The sequence below is a fragment of the Achroia grisella genome, unplaced genomic scaffold (genome assembly GCF_030625045.1).
Source record: "Achroia grisella isolate CSIRO2021 unplaced genomic scaffold, CSIRO_AGI_Agris_v1 utg640, whole genome shotgun sequence".
NCBI classification, from domain to species: domain Eukaryota; kingdom Metazoa; phylum Arthropoda; class Insecta; order Lepidoptera; family Pyralidae; genus Achroia; species Achroia grisella.
The window spans coordinates 6,418,385-6,435,841 of record NW_026712977.1 but is presented as its reverse complement, the minus strand read 5'-3'; the positions used below and the strand labels follow the sequence as shown (position 1 = coordinate 6,435,841).

Below are 17,457 nucleotides of genomic sequence, written 5' to 3'. Positions count from 1 at the left end.
TATTTGTTTCAATGACTTTGAATTATTAAATTCTTTAATTTTATAAATATACATTTCCTTTAATTCTGAAATTCCTTTTGTAAAGTTTTATTTTATCTAATAAAATACGGACAACATAGATATATCAAATAAACTCGTACTAATTAATGTCTGTTTGGAGGACATCAGTACAATATATTATAATGTACGACAGTACAACAAAAGATATGATATGTGTATATTCTTTATGAGCCCTATAGTGAGATTTAGGCTGTAGCTGTACATCTGTCTACTATTCACAATCTGTGAACTAACATCAATATTGTTAACTTCATTTAATTTATCACAGTATCTGTTGACTGTAGGTAGGGTACATACGAAGTATTACGTATAATTAATGATAGTCACGCGAATAGTAATTAACTTGTTGCCTATACAGCTCATTGGTAATAAATATTGTGCAGTTTCTACCGTGCGTAGGTACATACCGAAATAAGCAATGATTTTATAATATAAATCGAATGTTAAATCCAATATAAATTTTCATTATGTAATAAAATAGTACCCGAAAACGTTACCGAAATGCAATCGCAGGAAATCCTCACATATGTAATGAAAGGTACTGGGTAACTACATTGTAAATTTAATTAAAGTAATAAATAGGATATCGTATAATTTAGTTTCTATATATACATTTAACAAGTACTTATAATGGGACAAAACAGCTAATACAATCTTCAAAATTAGATATTCATAAATAGGTATCAACAATAATAGCTAATTCATGATGACTTGAACTGATACCTGTGTAGGATATTAATTCATGAAGAAATTTTTAAATGTAAACCTATGGTTCTCTCTCCAAAAAAAGTTGGTACCCAGCTATGGCTTCTTGTTACGTACTCTTGCGGTCTTGAAATATACGATTATATTTCAAGTGAATACTCGAACTTCTCTATCACTCTATTGTGCTTTGTTCCTGAAACTTGAATAAAATTCAATCTTCCGGCAAATTGCTTGCAAACGCGATTAGTGTCGAAGCCACGTCGCTCAGAGCGTTCCTTCAGTTTTCTATCTTACAAATCCGCGTGATCCCAGTAGATATTTTATACTCCATCTACAAATACAGTTTAGTAGCTATATAATATAGAAAGTAATATTAATGTCTAAAAATATCTGTGATGATTATGCCAAATAATATATAATTACTTTATACCTAATAGATTCAGCAGCCACAAAATTACAAATCTCAGTATTCTAATCAGATACTTAACATAGCTTTGCATTGTACTTTCAAACCGATATTTGTCCGAAATATTTGCAGTAGAGTAAAATATTAATTGTTAAACATTATTTACAATTAACTTCGTACTAACCAATCCCAATGAAGCCGTAGTAAAAAAAATCTAATTTATAAACATCTTACTTGTCTTGAAAAACCCTGATATCATCTCTTAAGCTATGCTTACTGATTGACTTAAAGTGTTTACAAATTGCACGCCGTTGCCGCCCTGTAGACTCGATCGATCAAGCCTACGTGATACTAATTATTGGGATAGATAGGATCGATTATACTAAATGTTCGCTAAATTATGTCATCTGTAAAAACTTATAACCATTTATACTAAGCGATGGGCTGATCTAAACAGTTTTTATCTCATGCAAAATACTTGTCATTTTAAACGGTATTCATCTGAACTCATTGTGCATACAGTTTGCCGCCTTGAACAAGTTATACCGACGCCCGAGCGGGCACTGCTCGCCAAGCTGGAAGAGGAAAATCGGCGAATCGAGGCGGACGCGAAAAGCGCCTCGCTAACGACCCTGCACAGCCGCAAGAATTCTGATACCTCGCAAATATCCCTCGCCTCTGGTTAGTAGAAATACCTTATCCGTTCTAACTACTAATCATGAAGCTAGATGCTTGTGGTACATGCTCTGGATGTCTCAAATTATCTGAGATTTGCAAATATTATTTTTTATATAATATTATTTGTTATCATTATGTTTTATTTATAAATTTTAGAAAGAAACTTAATGTTTCTTTGAATCATTTCAATGTCACAATAGTGACAGTATATGTAGATGTTATGTACTATATATCTTATGATTTAGCCTATTTTTCTTAATGATAACAAAATAAATATATCCCTAAAGTATAGATCAGTATATTAAGTGACTAAGACACCACGGTACTACATACCTTATCTTTATCTCTTATCAACAAATGTGACATATTGATAGAGGCATGAGGCATGCCTGGCGCGTTATGTTACACATAACATCAGTACTATATAACAGATGAAATGGATGAACAGAATCATGTTTACAGTAAACCTGTGTTGGAATTTTACTTATCCCTCGTTTTGGAAAACCTTTCTTTAAGTACGTATTCGCACCTATCTCAGTTTAAATGGTTATAGTTTATATGTACAGTCATTTATTATTGTACTAAACCAAATAGTGTAGTAATTGTTTGATAGTATTTATTATATTGTTATGACTATTGAGTCCATCGTAATCAGGTATTTTTGTACAATTATGATATATTTTAGAAAATGTGGGATCTAGGTTATAATGCTTTGTTAATAAAATATTCCTATTGATAAAGTAAATAGAATTTTTGAAGTTGTTAAACACGGTATGCTTATTCCTTTAAATATTACCAATGACATAGTATAAAACAAAGGCCTCCTCTTTTAAATTACGCAACGGATTTTAATGCATATTTCTGAAATAGCTAGAATTATTCAAGAGGGAAGGTTTAAATGTATAATACATGTGTGTTATTGTATAGAACAAAACGAGAAATTCAAAGATTTTTAATGTATCCTAGTGTCAAGCCGGTACGGGTACCCTACTACGGTCTAATAAGTACTTGTAATATACTAGTGGTAATTTTATTAGTTATTTTATACTTAAAGCGGACATGAAAAATAGAAATTAAAATAAATAATATTCTTTTTATTGTTGACATCATACTATAGTCCACATGTATGTATGTTCATAATTTATTTCAACTATTGTTATTTGAAATTTACAAATGGTAACATATAATTAGATACTGTATTCCTCCGTCAGGATTTTGAATGATTATAAGAATAGATGATAGTAATAATAGAGTCACGATCATTAAAGTAAAAAAAACATTATTTAATTACATTCCGTTATTAAAAATAAATTCTACCAATTCTATCGATGACTAAATCATCGATATATCGGATAACAAAAGGGACTTAATTTGGTATTTTAAAGGTCTTAGTAGAATGATCAATTTCGTGATATGTTATGTAAAAATACTATTTGTCGACCACGAATACATATATGTAAATAGCTTAATTTAATTTAATGCTAGCTATCCGCCCGCGGCTTTGCCCGCGTGGACATAGAATATGTAGGTTATCGGTCGTTTAAAGATCCGTGTTCAGTAGTGGGACGTTATATATCCTAAACCTTCCTTTTGAGTCACTCTATCTATTTTGTTTTTTAAACAAAAACGCATCAAAATCCGCGTAATTTTTTAAGATCAAAACGTACATAGGTCTATTACATAGAATATATTTTAACCGGAAATTAAAGCCATTTAAATGGTATTTGCAGATCAGTTGGGATTATCGATTTTCTTGGTATATGAGCTAGTTGCCCGGTTGCCGTGGTCCGTGCCAGTGGTAATGGTCGCTACAATTAAATTGTCCTTCAATTCCTTAGTAAGCAGTCTCTGATGGGTTTACATTTCACAGAATCATGATTGGATCATGATTCTGTGAAATGAAATCACTATCTGTGATTCCATAATGATGAGCTCTCGACACTCATTCGTCCGTAATTTTAAACTTTCAATTAAAGTTCATAAGGGAGATGATGTTAGTGACAGGGAGAGTGTCAGAAATCTCCAATAAATACAAATGTAATCCCGCCCATGAAAGCAGTGCCGTTTCTGTCGTGCGGATATTTTAAGGTTCTATCCGAAGCCTCTATGGCTCATGGTGTATTTATAATATATAATCAATGAGGCATCTTGTAATAATTTATCAAGAGACCCTTTTTTCTGGATATAACATGAAGATTGTTGCTCGAAATTTACGGATAGCGGAAGTTTAAAAGTAGAATGAGCAGTTTTTCCATCCTTTAAGAGAGCTGCAGCAATTCCTGACGATGCATCTGCTATCGCTATCTTCCCCGATTGTATTATCTTAGGAAGTATCCCCCTACCTATGTACCCGTACCCCAGTGACGCCCCTACATTGCATTTAGTTTCTAGCTAACAGAAGAGTAGGTTTTTTTTTCTAATACTTACATTGTTAAATACGTGATATCTTTCGAATGTAATGTCCGAATTGAATAATTCAAAAAATTATATACAGGTATTGAAGCAGTCGTTAATATGAGTTAATTTATTTTGATAAGGATTATTACCAAGATAGAAAATAAAGAGACTTTTCTATAAACAAAATAAACACTTATTGTGACGTAACTGTGATAGAGAGACACATGCCGTCAGGACACTTTTTATAGATAATGATGTGCTCTGCAAAGTTGTAGTACATCAGTTTGTTCTATCATCAATAGTTTTCGCAGCGCATGCGGTGTTAGGTATTTTTTGTGTAATTTTTTTACACCTTGAGTTACATTATTGGAGATTTCTTAAGGATCCCTAATTTTTTTGGAAATATAATATAGCCTATGACGCTCACGGATAGTGTAGCTTCCTAATGGTGAAAGATTTTTCAAATTGGTTCAGTAGTTTCGGAGCCATTTCAATACAAACAAACTTTTCCTCTTTATAATATTAGTATGATATCTACTAAAGTAAAATGTACATTGTGTTTACACATATTAATGTTTGCCATTGGTATTTGTGTATACACAGCAACAAGCTCAACTCATGAAGGAGACACGCGTATTCTTGGCGCCAGTAATGGGGAGGAGGATTTGTGGACCGTCTGGGGCCGTATCGTCAATAACTGGGAGGCAGAGTGGAAACGCCGCAACCAATTTGTTAGAGATCTCGTCCGGCAGGGCGTACCCTATCACTTCAGAGGGATTGTTTGGCAACTACTTGCTGGAGTCGACACTTCACCAGAAAAAAGTCTATATGCCTCATATATCAAGGTGAATATCACTTTTTATATAGTGATATTTTATATTATACCACTATATTTTTTCTAATTTTAAACTAACAGCTATTTTCCACATTTTGATTTAGCGTCTTACTTAATTTGCCCTTATTACTTTTTCAGTTTGTCTTATGGTTGACTGGTAGAGAACGCTCTTTAATGTTAATTAGCCATATAATAGTATTAAAGTTCAAATAAATAATATGAAATGGAAACTATTATCTAAAATTCAAGGATTTCAGAATATAGTTTTCCTAAGTCCCACTTTAGACTTTCGACTATGAAATAAATTAATCATGTAATACAAAGGAAAATAATAATATCTTAGATTATTTTACATTCCGACATTTCTTCTAAATTCTGTTCTATATTAATCCTACTAATTCATAGACACCAACACCTTCCATCACTGTCAAATTTCCCTATTTCTAATAGACAGATTTGACAATTATTGAATGTTTAAAATAATTTTTCGCACTATTTCGGTCTACTTCATATCGTACATCATACATCTATCACGTACCATATATCCTTTTATTTCTGGTAACTTAAATTTTTTTCGTATTTTATTGAAACAGGCGAAATCAGCTTGTGAGAAGGTGATTCGGCGTGACATTGCCCGGACGTATCCAGAACATGACTTCTTTAAAGAAAAAGATGGATTGGGCCAGGAGTCTCTGTTCAATGTTATGAAGGCTTACTCACTCCACGACAGAGAAGTTGGTTACTGTCAGGGTTCAGGGTTTATAGTCGGTCTTCTTTTAATGCAGGTGATATGCAAGTTATTATTATGGCTACTTTAAAGTTTTTGTTTTGGTGTTAGTTAATTCTCTATAAACATTCATATCCTCTCTAAATTTCTTTGTATATTAAACAATGTCTAACAGACAGTTACAAATAAATTACACAGTAACAATAATACATTGCAGTGCATTTAGCACTAAATGTTAATTAAGATTTTTGTATTATTTGTAAAGGGTTTTCTATTTATATATACATTTATAGATGCCGGAAGAGGAAGCCTTCGCTGTTCTTGTTAAAATAATGCAACAACATCGCATGCGCGATATGTTTAAACCAAGTATGGCAGAACTTGGTCTTTGTATGTTCCAACTTGAAAATTTAGTGCAAGAGTTACTGCCAGACCTACATGTGCATTTTCAATCACAGGTAAAATAATAATATTCAATAATTTCTATTATAAAATGTACTGTCATCTATGTACAATTTACTTAGACAATGTATTTGCAATGTATGGAAATATAATGTAATATGTAACGTAATACTCAATCTCTATTTTCAATGGAATGCACCCAAGATCATGCCTACATGAATTACACATCTGAAAACATAATGTATGGCCGTGTGGACTACAATGTCGATAACTTATTACACCATCTTTAAGTAATCCCAGGTTCAAGTAGGTTTAAGATATTACATATACATTGTTAAACTTAAATTCCTCGCTGTTGCATTCGTGAACATATTTTAGGTTTTTAGGTTGATATTCCAAATTAAAACAGTCTTATACATTTGTTTCCAAATAAAGAAAAGCCCACGCAAACAATTAAGTTATATATTCTTGTCTGTTTATATTGGACATTGTATTCTTAAGAGAATTAAGTCACTTACAAGGTTATATGAACGCTTTTTAAGTTTTTGTCTCCATAGAACTCTAATGTATAACACTATTCTGTTGGAACATAGTTATTTTTTTTTATAATATTCGCTTTACACAGACATTCTAACTTATTTCTAAATATGGTCCAATATCGTCAGTTTTATAATGAAACTAGATTAATGATATGCATGTATCTATAATAAATAAAAGTAGTACTATTCGCATTCGCGTCGTAAATATCTCTAAGTACCTACAGTCACTGGTTGTATCAATGTTAATTGCATACATACAACAGAATATTATTTTGTCATTACAGAATTTCAGCACGTCTATATACGCTAGCAGTTGGTTTTTAACCTTATTCACTACCACACTTTCGTTGCCTCTTGCTTGCCGCATCATGGACGTGTTCTTGTCGGAAGGGATAGAAATTGTATTCAAAGTAGCACTCGCCATGCTCACACTGGGGAAAGACGACCTACTCTCACTAGATATGGAGAGTATCCTCAAGGTAAAGTATTACAATCTTATCTATTTTGGGGTTCCTTGTTGTATTCAGGATTTAGGAGATTCTAATAAAAATGCGTTGTTGTGATTAATTGTCACCTTGTACAACAGTGTAAGAAATACAGTTTTCCTTAAGGGGGTCTTCCTATGTGACGGCCTGTTTTTTAGGGATATTTTAGGATTTTTTTTCTACGACCAGTAAATATTTACAGCTTCAAGTTTTTTATCATTTATTAACACATATTTGGACAGTATAAATATAAAATTTCAGCTAAAAATATTCAGTCAAACTAGAGTTACAGCGCTCTGAACACCCCCGCCTCGAAAAAAAGAGCTCCCACTTCCTCCACGATTCCGGCTGATCGCCTTATCTGAAAAAAAAAAAAACGGCGTTTTAATTTGTAGGCTTAAAAGCACGGAATGACCTATAATCAAATGAATATAAAAAAAATTGTATTTTTGATAGACATTTGAAATAAAAGTTGCAAATTAGGCGTTTTTTTTTTTTTTTTGTTTTTTGCTATAAAAAAATCGAAGTTTTGAAAATTTTCGATTGATAATAGTTCATTCCATGCGTTTACATATATTGAGTGTGCCCTGTAAATTTCAAGTAATTCGGTCCAGCCGTTTCTGAGATACAATGGAGGAAAGTTTGAAAAACACAGTTTTGAGAAAAACGCGTTTAAAGTTTCAAGTCCGTTAAAAACTATTAAAATATCAACTTACTCTCAATCGGCGATGCCTGGTCCATAGAGTATTCCTTCCTCTTCCTCGTGAAACTCTTTTAAAGCAGATTGTTCAGCTCTTGAGTCAATCCTGGCTTGTTTAACGACATCACTTACGCGCCGCTCAGAGCGTAAGATTCGCTTTTCATCCCGTTTCTCAACATACGCTTGGGCTTCACGACCAACAGGGCATCCCATAATCGACATAACTTTTAAAATACCTTGAAAACCTTCATTAAAGATAATAACTGCTAAGTAGCTAGCAATTTCAACAACTTTGGGACCAGAATGAAGATGTTTAGGAGCGAAAGTCCAAATCAAAGAATTCAAAGCCTAGGCCTCGGAAACTTGATCGCGAAATAGACACGTCACTTTTACAAGTTTTACATATAACTATTTCAGAGATTGCAGCAAATACAGAAACAAACTCCAAAATGCAATATGCGAAATTCGAAGCGATGGGAACATTCATGTTCATGTTATTTTTAAGTTTTTTGGCCGAAGCTGATGTAAATACCGTATCATTTTGGTGGGTAAAACGGTTTCCACTAAACTTTCTTTTTTTACTACGACCAGGATGAACATTTCCACTCGTACTTCCTTTCCGTCCACTCATTATGAAAAAAAATAATTTGTAGCTGTTGCTCTCTTCGAAGTTCAACCAAGACTAAAATAACATCGGTAAAATATTATAACAATAGAAATTTCTGTTTAAGTCTGTAGAAACGTGTCTAAACTTGTATAAACAAATATATTAATAAAAGGGAGGCCAGGTATAAAGCCGACGGTACACAATAGGCCCGGTCTCTAACTGCCAACTCACCGCTCCGAACCGCTCTTTCTTTTACCTGCTGTATCTTTAAAACGACTTCGAATTTTCTAAAATCGCTTTACTACCGTATTCTAGACATGTTAAGGGAGCAATTTATGAAAAAAAAAAATCGATTTTTTCAACCCATCACATAGGAAGACCCCCTTAAGAGCAATACATGCCGGTAAGACATTTTCCTATGGCCTCTCCATACCGACTGAAGTATTCACAAGTAATAAATAATGAATTAAATATTTTTGTAAACACATAATACACATAGAACACCTAGAACACTTAGAAATAAAGATTGCAGTCATACTCATGTTTGTTGTATGAGATTAGAAACAAAAGTTAATATAGTAATATTATGTAACAACTCAACAATCGTAATTACAAGTCATTGATTATTGTAAAGTGATACAATTATTGTAAATTAACCTTATTGTAAATATAAACATTAATTGTAATTGTTTCTTAGATTAATTAGATTTTTTATACATATAAAATTAGTTTATGCATCGATTGGTGATGTACTGAACCTTATATGGACATTACAATCAGAAGTATGATTACAAACCTTTATCTCAAAGTAAATTAATCAGCAATGTTAAGTGATAAACACTTACAACTAATAAATGTTTTATTGTACACGTGGTGCATGATGTAAAAGTTATTTTAATATCGATTGCAGTATATACAAAAGGAACTGCCCGCTAAAGCTGAAGCAGAGCAAGACGCGTTTATGAATTTAGCTTATGGCATAAAAGTTAATCCAAAGAAAATGAAAAAATTAGAAAAGGAATACACAGTTATCAAAACTAAGGAACAGAGTGATGTAGCTGTACTGAGGGTGAGTATAATAAATTATTGTTTTATATTATTTATATTCTATTTTATACATACACACACATGGGACTGCACTCATGTTCATGCGTTTACTGAAGACATATTACAATAACAAACAATGTAAACCTATGTTTATGGCAAATAAATTTGATTTGCTTTGATGTCAAGTTCAATGTCCCATTTGTGTAAATTATTCCATATAAACGTAGGCTATATATTATTTATATTGTTGAATATTATAATGAGCATTATATAGTCATTAGTAAAAATACATTTATTTCAGTCTACTATATCCTTTCATATAAAGGATGGCTTAAGAATCATGTAAATTTCTTGTTTTACCAAAAAACTTTCAATTCTAATTTAATCCGCCTTATTGTTCTAACAATTAAACCTTACTGTATTGTACATTATTGTCAATTGTTTAATTAAACACAAATTACAGTTTATTATTAGAATTTTTTTTATCTTATTGAAGTAAACCTATGGTATATTTATGGTGCAGTGTCTTCGTCAAGAGAATCGTCTTCTAAAGCAACGAGTGGAGCTACTCGAAAAGGAGAGTTCATCATTAGCGGAGAGGTTGGTTCGCGGGCAGGTGGATCGCGCGGAAGGGGAAGAAGAAACGTTTGCATTAGCCCGCGAGGTTCAAGCACTTAGAAGAGCTAATATGGATGCTCAACAGCGGTTGGCAGTTGCGCAGGATGAAATACGTTCCTTAGAAATGACTATAGCAGAAGTACGTATTATATTTTATGTATTTCCTATCAAATTCCTAATACTTAAATATCTTTAATGATATGCTAATATTAACCCTAATTGTCCTGGGTTCATATAAACATAAACATATATTATTATCATCACAACTCATAAAGGTCTCACTGCTTTCAGAGTGTTTCTTCTTTTGTAAATACATTATACGTATTAATGTGTATTATTAATACGTATGTATATATTTACATATCACTACTATACTGTAAAAAAATTCGGCTGTATGTACGATATGTACGACTAAGACTAATTGACCTTCAGAATAACTCGAGGCAGTCGTCACTAGAAGGTACAGAGGGTGGCAGCGGTGTTAAGGGTGAGGAACTAGCTAGGTGTCTTCAAAGAGAGCTGGTTAGGGCTCGCCTTCATGCAGCAGAGCGTGAGGCTGCTGAACGCGAGCTGACAGCCAGGATTGCAGAGCTAGAGAGCGAAAATAAGAGCTTACGGCGACAACGGGTCGACAATAACGTAGCACATTTGCAAGTAAGCATACTTTAAACCAAATATTTTAATTATTTATTTGTATGATTGCAGTGTGTATCAACAGGTGATTGTACAAAATTGTTTAGATTTGTATATCGCTTCTATTTCTTCCTAAATATTAGTTGGTTACATTTTCTTCTGTATTTGTGTTTAAATATGACATGTGAATATGGGTATATATGCCACTATTACTACAATTCAGATGATTTGTCTCCCTCTTTATTATTACGAGATATACATAAACAAAAATGAGTTTGTACATTCCTCTCATAAAATCCTTTTTGATAGGGACAAAGAAAAACAAAAAATTGTGTACAACAACAATATGTGATGTAATTTGTATTTATATTATGTTTTCTTCATGTAACGAAGTATCTAAATTACCCTATTTCTTAGGACGAACTCATTGCTGTGAAACTACGTGAAGCTGAAGCGAATCTCTCCTTGAAGGAACTACGTCAACGCGTCACAGAGCTGTCGGAAGCATGGCAGAGACATCTTCAAGTAAGTAAAGTGTTACTTTGTCTCCTCAAAATATTAGTTTGTTTTTAATTAGGTGTTCAATTATATTTAACATTCTTTATGTATTAGTCACCAGTATTTTAATCAGTATACAGTTCCATAAACTTATCTGACTCAGTGACGAAGCGTAGGTGCGTCGTCCGTAACAACTGGCTCGACATAAGTATTTCAACTTTATTTTATGCCTATTTTTATAATATTTGGCGACTTTCATTTTATTGTTTTGTGTGACTTAATCATAAACCAAGACTTATTTATTGTAATACAACAATTTTACTACTTCTCTCCTTACAATTTATATTTAATTGGTGGAGGTAAATGAGCTGCATATTGAGCTATCATATATGGAGTAATTTCTCTATAACTTATAACATTTTTTTTTATTAAAGTAATATATTTGAAATTTGTTCAATACTATAACAGATTTTATTATTTAAATATTTGAACAGATTTCTTGTGTTTACAATTATAGGAACACAGACAAGAAGTTACAACACCTCCCGTGCAATCTAATGTTGTTTCCGACATCATGGCCACACCTAAAAAGCTATTGAGGGCTTGGGAAGGTCGCTCTGCAGATATGCAAAAACTGGATGAAGAGCTAATGACAACAAAAATGAGAGAGGTGGAAGCACTAACAGAATTGAAGGAATTGAGACTTAAGGTTCCAATTTATATACTTTTTTATTATTATAAACGCTTTTTTAATATATCCAAGATAGAGTTCTAACTTTTAATTCAGACAAGTTCTAAGTTTTACGTTTATAAATATAAAATTTAAAAGTATTATATAATGTACTTAATAGAATAAATATACTTACGCATCACTTGACATAAAAAGATATATTAATTAAAATTTCGTAAGAAATTAAGTTATAAGAAATACTAAATATTTTCCAAATATTCACGACCAATTCACAAATGCATTTTTAGGTAATGGAACTAGAGACGCAGGTACAAGTGTCAACAAATCAATTGAGACGTCAAGACGAGGAGGCGCGGTTGTTGAGAGAGAATCTTGATGCTGCACTACAACGTGAAAGAGCACTGCAAACTCGACAGAAGGAATTCCAGCACAAATATACAGATCTTGAGAGCAAGGTTCGCCAGATCAATAATTATAACGCACTAAACAAAATTCTGTTTTTCTTGTTTTTTAATAATGTAATCTGCGTTATCCTAATTTAGAAAATAATTGAATTATTTCCTTTTCTTCCTATTATCTCACTTCTACTTTTTAAATTTGTAGTCTATTACAAAATGTATGTATATTTTTTTTTCAGGCAAAATATGATTCCATGCAGGCAAATATAAGAAATATGGAAGACGCGCAAAGAATAGCTGAACTAGAGACAGAGGTTTCCGAATATAAATTAAAGGTATATTTCCAACGATGGTATTATCTATATATAATATTAAGTAATATGTTGCTGATGATGGTGATTTACCTAATCTTCAGAAGACTTATTTTTAACAGATTATAACTTCGATCTGATCAACGATTTGTAAGTTTATCAGCTCTAAAAAAACTATTTTATATATTCCTTTTGTTTTGTATGATAAAGTAAAAAGACTGTCAGCCATTGTAAATTTACATAGATTTATTATGTTTTTTCTTATCTAGAACGAAGTAATGGCAACTGAGGGCGAACTACGTAGCAACATGGATGACTCGGATAGAGTGCGCGAACTGCAGGAACAGGTTGCCGAACTCAAAGCGGATGTAAGTACTTCTGACAGGTGCACACGATGAAATTTAAATTTAATATTCTTAAATAATAATGTACACAGTTATGAAAACTATAAGTCTTGTAGTAAGTATATTATATTTGTACAAAAATTACATAACTGGAGATTGGTTATTTTACTGAATGTAATATATTTTGAAATACGCTATTAAATAACACATTATTAATAAAAAAAACATTCAAAAATATTTAGTCTGCTATGTCATAATTGCATAAACTTGGTTAGTTTGGTTTCTTGTGATTTTAATGCTACTCTAGAATGTATTTATTCAAAATAAATACTGTTAATGACTTTAATTTTTCCCAATATCATACGTTTGTAGTATATATGTGTACCTCAATTTAGATTGGTATAATTTATAATTATTTTACTACCACTAATGAGTTCTTAATGTTCCTAATCATTTTCACGTAGTAATTTGACATTTTGTGTGCATTTTACTAATACAAATGTATAAACTAATATAATAAACGCTGTAACACGCGCCTTAGTGCTTTGCTTTTATAACTTAATCATTATAACATGCTTAATCACAAAAACAATGTAAATACTTTTATTGACAGTATATCTGTGTTACTAATAAACGATGGTATATTACATAATATGTGTTTAACATATATTTACACACATTGCCGACTCAATTACGCTTCACGTCATTGTAAACATTGTGCTTTTTTTTTTGTTGGGGACACTATTATTGTATTAGAAACTTTATATATCTATATGGTCACGATATATGATGAATAGAACAATTTTGAAATTATAATTCGTCAGATTATACAATATCAGAAATTATACGTTAACGCAATGATTGTTATTTGTAATATATTTACTATGATACGCTTGTATGGATGTATCTGATTATTCTGTTTGGCACTGCACAGTTTCCGACACCAATCACCACACCGGACACTGAGCCCTGGAAATGGGTCGAGTAAGTTTTGTATATCCATCCGTCTGAATAGTTGTCACGTGGTAACCTGTCAACTCGGTTTTATTACATTTCGACCATATTGTCATAATGTTTCCTGTACTGTATAATAAATTGTGAGAATTGTATAAAACAGTAATGGTAAATACAGTACTACTACTGTTACTAAAAAAACAATTGTGAACTTTAAAATCGAATTAACAGGTTAGCACAAGAATGTAGGGAAAGTATTGTCTTGCATTTGTTTGTGTATGTTGTATCTTAAATTAAATGTGTAATACATATACCTATAGCTTTTAACTTTGATGTTGTAACTTATGTATTCGTGAAAGTATTTTTTTATATCTTACTAGTTTTTTATTATCTAATATGTTGGTATCTGTCTATGTATCTATATACATACATATTTTATTATATATGCGCCGCATGTCTGTAACAGATAATACTTTCATTATTCTCTATGGCCGTTATGTAATGTATAGTAACGTGATATACATATACAACTGCTACTAATGCTACTAGGTTTGCTCAGAATAATATATGTTGAGAATAATAAATAATGCATACAATAACAATTACACCACTTATTTTTGAGTTTATAATAAATATAGTTTAAAGTAATATAAACCATACAATAAGCGTGGGGCCTCCATAAAGCTATCATGCCGGTAAGAAGGGATGAACAAATTTTAGATTGAATATTAATAAAAATAACAAGTTATTTTTATTATGAATTTTTACAAAGTAATACACAGTCAGTGTCATAGCATTTTACTGTGAAACAAAGTTAATTCATTCTTCATATTTTTCTCTAGTGTTGTACAGAATTAAATAAACATCAACTATAGATTATGATTTACATAAAGTACAAAGGAAACATTAATGTCACGATATGACGCACTAGCATGAGTTTTAAAAAAGTAAATATATATATATAATGTGAAAATAAGATTAATTCTGTTTTAATATTTTGTAATGTACTCATTATGTTATTGTAGTGCAATGACATTATTCCATTTTTAAATTCTTCATAGTGTTGGGTTGGTTTAAGTAAAGGTATTACAGACAGACGAAAACTGAATAGTACTATTTGATGTTAGACGAACTGTATTATTTTATGTGTATATATTAATGATTCCGGATTAATATGTTGCATGTTTGCTGTAATATTTTGCATACTTTCTGTTATGAGTTTTAACATTACCGTTTTCTATCCAATGCATTAATTTATTCAATAACCACATGCATCGCTTTGCTATGAAATCTATGCATTACTGTTTGATTTTAGGATATGTTTAATAATAATTTATTTCCAAATGTTATAATCTGTTCTTCTTTATATTTGCAAATCTAAACTGTACCCATCTAGAGCACATGATTTTATATATTATCGACTAGTAAATTACTGTGTTCGTTTTCTTTGCTAGTTCTTAATAATAGTATTAACTTATTGTAAATTGTAACTTATTAATTGCCACTTTGCCATTGAAAATTGTTAAATCAAGTTGTCTTTTTACCTGAACATTAGTAACAAAGAATGTATGAATACAGACATATAAACTATAACACTGCTTGAATATCATGAATTAAATCAATCATCTGGTTTAAATATAGTTCTTCTGTATAGTGTATATTATACCACAAATTTTTTATATATAAAATATAATGTATATATAAAACACTACTATCTCTATTCATGACAAGGTAGAGCAACAACATCGTAGCCTTAGCTTAACTTTAGTAGGTACTATACAATCGATGACAAAACGACCGTGATTCACGGATATAAAGCACCGATGGAGGTGCAAGTAGAATTATTACCTTAATATATTACAATTATATTTTATATGCTATAAATCTTTAGTAAAATAATAATTTTTATGTGTAGGTCATGAGATTAGAAGCATGGAGAGCTCGTTCGCTGGGCCACAAAGAACTCACTCATGCCATCTCAGTTGAAGAAGACTTAGAGGAGGATGACAAATTAAAATTAACACTACGTCGGGAGTCCTCCGCATCGCTGGACTTCACACTAACAACACGAAAAGCGACGTAGCTAATTCCCGTGAATTTTCTAGGGGAATAGATTATTATTTGTACTTTGTCTTACTGAACCATTTTTTATATCATCATAAAATGTAATTAGAAATTGAAGTCAATTTTGGAAGTACATCGTTTATTATGATACAGGTAAAGTTTCAATTTCTATTTTTTGTAAATGAAATAGTTTGTATATTTGAGCTACAATCTGCATTAATACATACTCGTAGGTATTAATGCTAATTTACAATGTACATGTTACGCTATGCCATAATTTTTTAAACGTTGACTAGAGTTTTAAGTAATAAATTATCTTCCCTGCATATAAAGCGACGAAAGTGTTGCACTTTTATATGTCAACGCCGTTCCTTTTCTTTGTATCATTCGAGAATCCAAAATTGGTTGCTATAGATTCAGCAGTATAACAATAAAAACACAATATTATTGTAATTAATCGACTGTAATTTTATTTTCTTGTCACATTTGGCATAGTGTAACTTAAAGTATCTGCTAACGCTGATGCATACTTAACAAAAAAATCAAGTTAGATGACGCTAGACTTAAAAACGTTTACCTTTGAAACTAAGATAGTGCTAGAACAGCTAGTAAAGTAGTAGTAGTAATTTAAAAAAATCGATTTGGATTGATTTACAAATTTATTAATATAGTTACACAATGATATTACTATTTTGTTTGTAATGTAAGTAAAGTAATTCTGAAGTGTAAAATTAGTTAACTAAATTACAAATATGGATTTGTACCATATTATTGTAGCAACTATGTGTCTAACAAAAATAAACAACATATTTATTATCAACTTCAGGAGCAGGTTATCATAAATCATAAAAAAAATTACACCATCCATATTACTACAATAATAATGGTAAGAAGGTTCATTCTTTCACTTTTCATTGCCAATATAGTAATTACAAGTTAGCAGATACTATGTATATTGCTTAAATAAGTTTCTATTCCAACTATAATTACTTTAATCTAAACTTAGCTAACTTAAATTTATTTATAGAATACTTGATTCTGATAAAATAGTAGTAGGTGCTATGAAATGACTACATAATAGCTTAAAGGAATACGTATTCCATAATATCAGAAAACTTAAAGACGTTTTCTTGCCTTCATAAAGCAATATCAGATAATATGTATTCCTTTAATATCCAAGTTCAATGAGAACTGTCATATTAATAGAAGATATAAACTAACCTGAAGTACTTTAAAGATATTTTAACTTGTCTGACTCACGATGCCAATTATTACATTGATGCGCTGTAGAGAATACCTTTTATATGCTCGTAGTTAAACAGTAGTACAGGTAGAATTAATTCTAATGTAGTTCGTAC

At 31.2% G+C, this 17,457-nt stretch overlaps 1 protein-coding gene across 4 annotated transcripts in view; it reads left to right on the top strand.

Annotated features, from left to right (window-relative positions):
* LOC131849192 (ecotropic viral integration site 5 ortholog) overlaps positions 1-16,874 on the top strand; it is a 33,826-nt gene extending 16,952 nt beyond the window's left edge. For 3 of the 4 annotated variants that reach the window (XM_059199199.1, XM_059199197.1, XM_059199198.1), the window contains 14 exons: positions 1,694-1,852; positions 4,850-5,091; positions 5,675-5,866; positions 6,102-6,266; positions 7,034-7,228; positions 9,452-9,610; positions 10,112-10,345; positions 10,639-10,860; positions 11,257-11,364; positions 11,855-12,046; positions 12,316-12,483; positions 12,666-12,761; positions 13,007-13,105; positions 15,951-16,874. In XM_059199199.1, the coding sequence (XP_059055182.1) occupies positions 1,694-1,852; positions 4,850-5,091; positions 5,675-5,866; positions 6,102-6,266; positions 7,034-7,228; positions 9,452-9,610; positions 10,112-10,345; positions 10,639-10,860; positions 11,257-11,364; positions 11,855-12,046; positions 12,316-12,483; positions 12,666-12,761; positions 13,007-13,105; positions 15,951-16,118 (2,399 nt within the window). In that variant the 3' untranslated portion in view covers positions 16,119-16,874. Of the gene's footprint in view, positions 1-1,693; positions 1,853-4,849; positions 5,092-5,674; positions 5,867-6,101; positions 6,267-7,033; positions 7,229-9,451; positions 9,611-10,111; positions 10,346-10,638; positions 10,861-11,256; positions 11,365-11,854; positions 12,047-12,315; positions 12,484-12,665; positions 12,762-13,006; positions 13,106-14,015; positions 14,066-15,950 lie in introns of all 4 variants that reach the window. The other variant, XM_059199200.1, reaches the window with a different exon arrangement.
* The last annotated feature ends 583 nt before the right edge of the window (positions 16,875-17,457 follow it).